Source organism: Varanus komodoensis, unplaced genomic scaffold, assembly GCF_004798865.1.
Source record: "Varanus komodoensis strain SLA01 unplaced genomic scaffold, ASM479886v1 scaffold8, whole genome shotgun sequence".
Taxonomy (NCBI): Eukaryota; Metazoa; Chordata; class Lepidosauria; order Squamata; family Varanidae; genus Varanus; species Varanus komodoensis.
The window spans coordinates 3,548,686-3,559,580 of record NW_025336481.1 but is presented as its reverse complement, the minus strand read 5'-3'; the positions used below and the strand labels follow the sequence as shown (position 1 = coordinate 3,559,580).

The window sequence follows — 10,895 nt, the reverse complement described above, 5'->3', positions numbered from 1 at the left end:
AAGCTCTGTTCTGCTGGGGCTTCTATTCTTCCCATCCCTGCAGGCCAACCTCCCAAGCTTGTGAAACAACTGCAGACTCTGCATAGAGCAGAAACTTGCATGAAAAAGATTCCAGGTTCTGCTGCTGGGAAAGGCAGGGAGCAGGGCATGGAAAAGACCACGTGGAAGCTGCTGAAAATCACAACAGATGGTATGAGGCAAGGAGGGAAAATAAAGCCAACTTCTTCCTCCAGTGAGAAGCTCCCTCATATTGGGAAGCTGCAAGCCCCCAGGGGAGGCCGAGTCTTCTGTCAGTGGGGCTCCTCATCCACCACAGCCGGTCTTTTCAGCCTCACGGGAGCCGTCCATGGTGGCCACCCGTTGGGCAAGGGTTGCATTTCGCTCCTGCCCACTCCTAGCTCAGCTTCACTTCGTAAGCACAAAAGGAAGTCTAGATGAATGCTAGAGGGACGGAGACTTCTAGCTTTGTCCCAGCCTATTTAGGGCTGCTTTTGAGTAACTGTGGGATGCTTCAGCCACTGCTAAGTTACTTCTGAAGTCCAACTTGCCTGACCACATCTCACCTGAACCTAGAGGATGACATTCCTTGGGTTGCCAGTCTGTTTCTGGGCACACTGCAAGCAGCCAATTCATACCAAAGACCTGCTTGGCCTTCTCCAAGTCCACCTGCTCTCCCAGTGGGGGCAAGCAGTGAGAAGAGAGCAGGCTCCCCCCATCGCTGGCCCCAGAGAAGGTTGTCCCACATCAGCATCACCACCAGCACCAGTTTGGTTCCAGGAAAAGACATTGTGAAAATCCACCACTGTGTGCTCACATATTCAGCAGCTGCTTCGAGGGCCTCCTTGCCTCTTCGGTGGTCACATGTGTTATGGAAGTAGTGGGTAAGCTCAGGGGCTGATGCAGCCATGCTACACTGGGAGAGGGGGGCATGCTGGGACTTGTAGGCCTGTTCTCTGTCTAAACTTGACATAGGATTGCATCCTAAGAGACTAACATAAGGGTGCAGATCCTCAGGCTAACTCCAGGCCGCCAGGAGTTCCCTGCCCCATTTCCCCTGGCCACTCATGGTCGGGTCATTTCTCCGCTTCCATGGAATTGTGCCCTCTTTTGAAAAGTCTGAAGTGCCTCTTCTAAAGCTTAGCCACTGGCAGTAAGAGCTTTAAGACAGACTATGCTGGCATTTGGATCTCCACTACCCCAAAAAGCAGCTCCAGATCTTCTCTGAAAGGGAAGCTGGCCCCTGGGCTGAAAGAGATCCAACAGCTCAGGGCTAAAGCAAACATCAAGCAGAAGGTTCCTCTGCCTGGCTTTGTGAACAGATGCTGAGCTATGCTTGGGTGGCGAGTGGTAGGTAAGGGAGCCAAGTTACTCAAGTAACTCTACTCTGCACTGAGGGCAGAATGGAAAGCCAGCTGTAAAGACAGCAGGTAGAAGCATTTTCCTTGAGTCTGGGGCTGAATGCTTGGAGCAAGCCCCGTTTAAGTTAAGCAGACTACAAGAGACATACTTCCAACAAGGCTTGCTTGGGGACAGGGATACGCACAAATCCCCTCAAGAAGTTCCGCATTTCCCTTGAAATTCCTCAGATGTTTCAGCTGAAATATCTGCAGCAACTCTAAGGAAGATGCTTGTATCCAAAGGCTCCCAACCCTCAGTTATGGTCAGCCTGAGTGGTCCACTCAGCCAGAACATCCCGAACAAAACCAAAAAGAGAAAATGTCCATTTTATAATTAGCTGCGTATTTCTCAGGCTGGAGACAGCCAAGCTCAAGGGATGGTTCTTTTGTCATCGCTACCCTGGGAGCGGGGAAGGATGCAAGGCGATAGTCTCCAACGGAGCAGAAGTTCTGGGTCTTTTTCCTTGGTACCAGTCTTGGGAAGCAGGTCTCCCGAAAGGCAGGGACAGCTTGACCAGGCAAGAGGAAACTGCCCCACAGAGGCGATGGGTCTCCATGGAACCAGGTGCATGGCTTACTTTAGGGCAATTATGTATTTTATTCTATGAATATGTGTGTGTGTGTGTGGGGGGGGGGGGTTTAATGATTGTAAGCCACCCCGAGGCTTATGCGATGGGGGCGGCATATAAGCTGTCTAAATAAATAAAATAAATAATAAAATGGGGAATTAGATTGTGCTTTTCTTCTTCTCGGCTGTTTGCTACAGAACTGGAACTTACATCCTGTGCCTACTTTGAACCTGACCAACGGCTTTTCCATTCTGTAATTTTTGCTAAGGTTTCACCCTGCTAATCTTCCACCCTGTTTTCACCTAGGACCAGATGTTGTCTTTGGGAACAAATGAGGACAAGAGTTACAAAGGGCAAACCACACTGCTGGTCATATAAAGGCTGATTAAGGGACAAGGTCACGCAGGGAGCCCATCACTGCCGCACTGTCTTGCCTTGACTTCTTCCCCTTCAATTCACAACATTTTGCCTATGAACAGAAATTCAAGCCTTTAAAGACAAGAAAAATGCAAATCAAAGGAGGCTGGATTTTTTTTTTTTTTTTGCCTTGAAAACATTTATTTTACAACCTTGGTTTCTGATAATTTAGCAGTCTTTATTTTTTAAGTTCCTATTCAGACATACAATACATAAATTACCATGCTAAAACATAAAATAATTTTTTTTCTGCTTGAACTGTACAGGAGCTCAGTACTGCGAGTGTTAACAATCCACAAAGTTCAGACAGCCACATCTACTTACATACAATTTAAAGGATAACCCTCTAAGTAACATAACAAAATATATATATATTCTATTATATATATATTTATATATCATTGCTTTTCAAATGCATTTATACTTTGATTGTTTTTTACAACTAACATTTTTTTAAAACACATTTGGATTTTCCCTCCTCCCATCTCGCAAGAACAAGTGCAAAGGCGACCCTGGTCATGGCTTCAGGTCGCACAGACTTCAAAGGAGGCCGCAATCAAAGGATTAAAAGTCAACAGTGAGTCAAGGATGGAACTGACCAAATTCTGCTGTTATGGCGCCTTTATCATTTCAGTGGGAACCTTCACTGAAACAAGCAGAAGCCGTGCGAGGGGAGTATTCATTGCCCGTGCCTCAGTTCATCCTAACCTCTTACTTGTACACCAGAAGAGACTGCCTTGAATCAAGTGATAATTACATTAAGACACACGCACAACACATTCCCGATAAAAGCAGGGGGCAGGGGGGAGTGATGCAGGGAGGAATAAAAAAATGGCAGCTGAACGAGATCACACACGTGTGCAGGCGCACGCCCGCACACACAGATGCCACTCCCAACAAGGAAAATGCAATGCCCTGACAGATCTCCAGTTTCATTTCATCAATACACGCGTGTGCCCCTGAATCCATTAACATGCAGGCATACGAAACTTAAATTACCTCAAAATATCAAAGCTGAAACAAGCTGCACGACCAGGCACGATGCAGTTTGATTGTGCCGATTGTCTCCAGCAAATAAACAGTAATTTAAAAAGACCTTGTGCTATTTTGGAGCTACAAGTTGGACAAAGGTACTGAGGAAATCATGTGGAGGGAACACAAAGGTGAAGGCTCTGGGGTAGGAAGAAGGTTGTATTCCTTACACAGTCAGGAGGGGCACTTCTGCACTGTCCATTTTGGGGCCTTTACGAAGCAATCATACATATTCACCTGCAATGAACTTCATCCTTCCATCATGACACTGAGGAGGAAGGCCAATGTTTCCAGCAAAATAAAATAAATAATAAAAGGGGGGGACCCATGGAAGTTTAAGGGACTTTTCTCTCTTAACAAAATATGCACCAGCATCTCCTCCTTCTATTTGAACAGGAAACTCTGAACTGCCTACTTGTCCCAATGTCATGTCTCACTGCCCACACACGGATGAAAAAGCAGAAGGCTCAGGCCGGAGAAAGGGGTGGTCATTTTGGGCTGAACCATCCCCCTCTCCTTTTCCTGGCCAATGATCAAAGCCAAATTATCACCAGGTAAGAACTGCAACAATCCAGTTCAGCTGCCTTCAAGTCAGCGTGCCCCACTGAATTGTACACCTCTGCAGCAGGTGCGTTCAGAGGTGGCTTGGTGGCTTCCCTCATCGTGCCCTGAATAACTGGCAATTCACTTCAACCCCACCAGCCCACACAAATCATGACCGTGCCAGGATTCTGCTAACTTTGCAATCTTCTCTTTAGTATGGGGTGGGAAACAGGTGCTGGACTGCAACATCCATAAGCTCCAGCCAGCAAAGCTAACAGTGGGGATGTTGGGAGTTGCAATCCAACAGCTCTTAACTTGGTATCTCTGTATGTTGAGGGGTATTTAAGGATATGGATTTATTGTCCATCTTTTCAGCATTTGAATATCTTCCCTTTGAATAAATTCCTAGGAGATGCTTATTCTAGTGCACTATGTCTACGATACAATGCAATTTCATAGGGTGTCACATTTTATTGACCACTTTGAGTGCTGTTATCTAAAGCAGTTTAAAAAAATGTTAGTAAGCTTTAAAAAAAAAGACATGGCATAGCTCTTGAAAATGCCAAGAAATGGCAAAAAGTCTATGTACAAATGCTGCAAGGGTGTATACAGATGGCTATACATACACAGAAATAAAATACAGATAGCTTACCCTTACACATATTACCCATGAAATTTATTGAACAGTCACGGGCAAAATGCCCCTTAGTTCCATACAAAGGATGACCACATCTATTTTAAATGATTGCACTGAATTACTCTGGGATGGAGGGTAATAAGAAAGAAGCTGTGCATTAGGAGGAGGCAGGAGACAACGGACCGGATTCGCACCATCGTGATGGGGAAATCATCCACGGTGACATATTATAAACACCTTTCCTTTAATTGCCCTCTACACATGGGCTGCTTGTATGGTGGGAGCCCAGGTGGGAGGCCTTGTTGTCCTTGGCAGCAGTCCTCAAACAGTGTGAGGGCTGCTGTGAGAATGCCACCTGGGGTCATGCCACATAAGCCAGGTGCCCACCGGGATCATGCGAAATTGGCACACAACCTGATGCAACAGCTCCCACGGCTAAATTAAGCCACCATGGGCTGCCGTATCGTGTAACAACCGCCTTCGGCCACTGCTGTAGAGGGGATGTGGAATGCAATATATATATATTTTTTTAACTGGCTCCCAAGTGACATTTTTCCCAGCACAGAACTGATTGTGCAACACACCCTGGTGTCTTAAAATGTAATGCAACACAGTCACTGGTTCTAAAAAAGACATGGATTTCTTTGCTAGTTATGTCTAGTCAGCACCACCGTGATACCTTTTCAGACCTTCCACAGACACTTGTGGATGGTGGTGCAGTGCGCACACATTCATGCACATGCCCAGGGACCGAAATTGCAGTTTTGGAGATAAAAACCCTCGGCTAAGTATGGTGTGATAGGGGGTCCAAGCAGCAAGAAATCAGCCTATTTCTCAGGCTGCATTTCCTCCAGATTCCAGTTAATGAAACGGATGCCCGTAAAACTCTTTGAACCATGAGAAGTGGTGTGGATTCTCCCCTGACTAACAGAAGTGATACAAGATGGGGCAGTATGACTGAAGACAGCAGCTGCTCACACAGCGAACACCCTGATGCGATTGGTGGGCGAGGCAAGCCGACTCATTGAAAAGCTTTAGAAATCTAACGTCACTTAAGGAAAAACGCACGCACAAAATTAAAGTGCTGGCAACACATTTAAGCAGAGAATAACGGTGCAGAGGTTGAATTTTCAGGTACGTTGGCACCAAACATTCTGCCTGGGAGCCAGTCTGTTACCCATTTTGAGTCCCTGCCTTGATTCTCGGCAGCTTTAGTGCAGCCTCTCCAGTGAAGAAGCCACATTTATTTTGATGTTTGTGAGGAGAGGGCAGGTAAGTGGTGCCTGCAGCTCCCGTAAGCAGGTCCCTGTCAGCTCAGTTTAGTTAAAGAGACAGAACTAGGATTTGGTTTGGCCACAACACATAATGAGGTGGTGCTGCTGGGCCTGAAATCTGGATATTATCTGCCCATCACAAAACTGTGCAATGCTAATTCCATTGGTATGATCCACTGGTTTGGACAATGACAAAAAGGCTCAAAGGATAACCGACCGTTAAGTCTGTGGCAATATAACATGGATGTGCAAAAGAAAAGGGAAACATAAAGCTGAACGGAAGAGGGAAGGGGCGGGGAAGGACCTGCCCTGACTTTGCATATGGACAATTACCGAGAAATAGGAGAATTATGCAATACACCAGCTTTTCGCAACCCAACGCCCTCCAGCTGGGTACTGGGAGTTGCAGTCCAGAACATCTGGAGAGCACAAGGTTAGGAAAGGCTGCATTGCACTCAAAGTAACACTCTGAGAGCAGAAGCTAGTTTGAAAAGACATCCCCCCCTTGCGCACCGCTTATTTTCACTTTAGCACAAGAACTGCAATGGAAAGTGAAACTTCTTGCAAACCACTTTCATATTTGAGGAACTATTGCGTTTGAAACTTGATTTCCTTTTAAAACAGACTGTGAAAGAGCCCACATTTCGCCTATTCAAGGTCACTCAGTTAGGAGCAGACAATGAATGCATTTGAGGCCTGCATCACAGACCTTCTTCCTGGCATTCTGTCCAAGTAATTATGGGAGATGTAGAACAAGGGTCAGTGTAACAAGAATATATGGACGGGTAACATGAGACAAAGAAGTTTCTGATGCCGCCCTCAGAAACCCCATTGGCGGTTCTACCCCACAGGTCTGCCTGGGATGCTCATGGAATCATTACACAAGAGCATCAACTGCTTAGCCGACTGAAGTGCCTTCAACCCTCACATGAACTGATACACAGGAGAAGATACAGAAGGAGAGGGTTTCGTAAGCCAATTAACTGCACCTGAGATTGCTGCATTTTTTGCCAACGGCTAACGGGAACCAGTGAAGAATGACATCAAAGCCAAATTCACACCTATTTGGGACCTAGTTTTTCACCGGATCGTTGTGGAGACATGGCAGAAGCCTCACCTGGTCAACTTTAAACATATTTAAAATAAAGCTGAGGTTTGACAGGAGACACACAATTGGTATCAACCCTAATTTCTGAACAATAAATTCTGCCGTCTTTTATAAGCTCTATTATAAATTCATCCTCCACATTGCAGATTACATTGGAAAGGTGGCTTAGGGCTTTCAAGGCCAGTTTTATAGATTTTTTTCTCTCTCCCTAAGGTAGTTGGATAGTAAATAAAAACCTGCTTAGAGGCACTAGCTATTGTGAGATGCAATTTTGCATATAGACAGCTGCAAGTATAAAAGAGCTTGAATATTGAAAGTGGATTCTGGATATGTTAAAGTTCCGTGCTGTCCTGAATATTTAGCTAAAAACTAGCCACATAATAAGTGTTGGTGTTATTACTTTAATGTGCTTGGACCTCATCCTAAATATTGAAAATGGACCTTCTGCCTGGCCAAAGTCAGATGCACATGCAGTAGAAAACACCTTTGGAAAGGGAAGGAAGGAAACTGATACTCAAATTTCAAACCATCATTTTAGTCCAGTTGTTAAACATGATTTCAGCACTCTTTCCTTTCACTTTGCAAACCTCCTTTTGGGTCTGACAGGAGGAACACTCCTCCAATGGAAGCCCATCAACTTGCAGGGGAAAATCCACCCTGAAACAGCCTAAAACAAATTTGCAATTCACATGAGCTAGGCCTCATTTAGATATGCTGCAGAATGTGGAATGCTGAACTGGCTGAGTTGAGTGTAATGTATTAGCCCACAGGAAGATGCCAACATCTTTCGATGCTCTCCTATGTTAAAAAATAAAATGAAAAACTTGAGGAATGGTCAAGGAGCTTGACTAAAAGCCTCTCTCCTTGCTAGGCTAGTTTTCTGCCTGCAATGCCTCTCCCACCTGGACAGCATTCAAACTGGCATCACCCAGCCACAATCAAAGCGGAGCTGTCCACGCCACCGTCTCCATGTTCTACAGATCTAGTCCTGGCCACCTCAAATATTTCTAAGACATCCTAATGTGGAGGGAGGGAAAGGTGGAGGGAAGGAGGAGGTTCCAAAACACAAGCAGCAGCCCCAGACTCCTGGCATGTCCCTGGGTGGTGCCTTTATCAACAGATATTCTAAAGCAACAGCACAGAGTAAACACTACTTGAATATCTTGCCCTCCGATTTCACACACTGAAGCACACACAAAATATCCAATTCATGATTTCCCTCCTCAGCACAGAGAGGGAAAACCCTTTGGAGAGTGCACTATAAAAGTATCACTGGAGAGACAGAAAAGGAAGGGAAGAGCCAAGCTGAAAGGAACATACCGAAAAGAACAGCAGGTGCAAAGCATTTCATGGGGGGGATACAAGGAAATGGGAGCAGTTTGCTCCTTGACAGCCACTGGGCAATACCAATTAATCCTGTGTACAGTGGTGCACAATCATTAGGACAGGTCAGCTTACGGCTCCCATTTTACAAGAAGAGAACAGAAGCAGAGAAATGATCTAAGCTGTTCTAGGAAGCTACACAAATCAATCCAGTAACAGATTCGGGATTTGGGCCTCTCAACTCCACGCACAGTGCTCTGTTGGCTGAACCACAATCAGCTTTGGTCTGTTTTCTATATGACACCACAGTAAACCCTTAAGCCAATATCCAGCCAGCGGTCACAGCCAGTGCCCAGTGCCCTGATGACAGCACCAGTACGGAACAGGTTAGCTGCATTCAGACTGGAGATTTTCTGAAAGTGCACATGAAAATAATAGCAGGAGTAAACCTAGAACACATTTGTAAAGTGGTCCTGACCTTAGTGTATTGTGTTTAAAGAGATGCTTATGAAAACTGCCTAAGCCATGTATAGTTGAACAACAAAAATCTAAAATTTGCTCTTGGCTATTTATTTACACAGACATTATTCAAGCTGGACGAGAACATACATCTGTTTCAGTTTTTCATATTCATGCACAATTTAAAAATTGGCAATATTTGATTATAAATAGTGCAGGGGAATGATTAAATTCAAACAAAACTCATGTGCACTTATATTTAAAATGCAGAGAGATAGTTCAAGTAACAGCTGGTTTGGAGCAAAACCAGCATTTTGGCCCTTTCCTACTTAGCTTTATCTTAACTAAAAAGCAGATGACTGACAGATTATATATAGTCTGAAGAAGAAACAGATAAACAGGAAACATTTTCCAGAAAACAGCAATTCGTTTAAAAATCCCTTCCTTGCAACATCAGCATTTTTCAAGGCAAGCCTGCTGAGACACAGGAATGATGGGAAAGATGGGACAGGTGGGAAAATACTGGAAATCTTGGAAGATGAACAGTCGCCTTCAAGCAATGCTCGTAGCTCAACTGTATGGAAGTGCAGTGGCTTCTGTAACAGGTTAACTGCTCTTTGAAAATGCTCTTTTTTTTGGCTGGTATCACTGCTTAAAATGCAGAATATATCCATCACACTCGTTGTGATAACTCCTCAATACATTACAACACAAAGACGTTGATAACGTAAACTCCACACATGCTATTTTTTTTAAAAAAAGGAAACAGAACGAAACAAAAAGAGAGAGACCAAAGCTAAACTGCTTCAAATACTGCATGCTACAGTACTTCCATGTATCATCAAGATACAACACTGAAGGTGACAAAAGGCGAAGGGATTACAAAATATTTTCAGCAGGTTGGAGGCTGCCCTTGTGTCGTGGCAGGACGTCTCCCCTCCCCGTACTCTATTTCTAATGTCCATGATTCTAGTGCTGGATTGGCCGTGTTATTGATTCGTCTCCACTCTAGTGAGCAGTGCTTGCTTAGCTTAGTTAACTCCATCGGTATGGTAGCTGGGGTGTAAGTCCGCCGTGAGCTGGGTCGTCTCTGTGGCCGAGGCCGGCTGTAACACAATCGGTGTACCAGAGGTCTCTGAAAAACGAAGAACAGGGCTTTTGAATCATTTCCCCAAATTGCCTGGATGCAATACCCTGACTGCCCTTTAGAAGGCCAGATCCTGAAGATGAAACTCAAATACTTTGGCCACCTAATGAGAAGGAAGGACTCCCTGGAGAAGAGCCTAATGCTGGGAACAATTGAAGGCAAAAGAAGGAGGGGACGGCAGAGGATGAGGGGGCTGGATGGAGTCAATGGGGCAGTGGGTGTGAGCTTAAGTGGACTCCGGGGGATGGTGGAGGACAGGAAGGCCTGGAGGGATGTTGTCCATGGGGTCGCGATGGGTTGGAGACGACTTCGCGACTAACAACAACAACAATACTGGGGTTATCTAGGACTGCCCACAAAGCCCCTTACAAGTGATGCGCAGGAGTTTAAGGAACCTTGGGCAGGAGTGACTCAAAGGGGACCGGAAAGGGAGGGAGCGCGTCAGTGCTGCCCTTCCCAGAGGCCTTCATCGAGCAGTGTGATTTCTGCAGGTGCCAGGAGACTGACAAGGCACCCGGCGCTCTGCCTGAAAAGCAAAGCTGGACTCCATTTCCACAAGATTCCCCTCCTCTAGAGACCCTGGCGGGGCCCACTCTCTCTCCATCCACTTCAAAGTAGCAGAAAAGAACCCTAAGTCGCATGGATGCCTGCGATATGCAGGCCTTTCTCAGTGGCGGCCTGCATCGGACTACCCCCTTAATTATCAAAGCAGTGGAGTCTCACTTCTTATGTCCCACGCAGAACGTAAAGGCTCGTTTGGGATCACAAGGACGGCGGGGGGCTTCCCCCACTCACATTTATCCTCCCCCCGAAAACCGTGTTGGCAAATGCGGCACCTGCCGTTCCACTTACGGCTAAGCCGGTTCGTCACGGTGGGCGCGAAGTGCGGCGCCAGCTGCCTTGGGACAGACAGGACTCTGCTCCACGCAGGAAGGACGCCGGCAGCCCCCGCTTCCCCCCAGCCGCCAGCCCACTCCCAAGCCCTCGAG

At 46.0% G+C, this 10,895-nt stretch overlaps 1 protein-coding gene across 1 annotated transcript in view; it reads right to left on the bottom strand.

The window, feature by feature from the left end:
- Positions 1 to 2,540: 2,540 nt before the first annotated feature.
- Positions 2,541 to 10,895, bottom strand: part of DNAJC5 (DnaJ heat shock protein family (Hsp40) member C5) — a 47,303-nt gene continuing 38,948 nt past the window's right edge. The window contains exon 6 of the mRNA XM_044455184.1: positions 2,541 to 9,894. Within this exon, the coding sequence (XP_044311119.1) occupies positions 9,791 to 9,894 (104 nt within the window). The 3' untranslated portion in view covers positions 2,541 to 9,790. The remainder of the gene's footprint in view (positions 9,895 to 10,895) is intronic.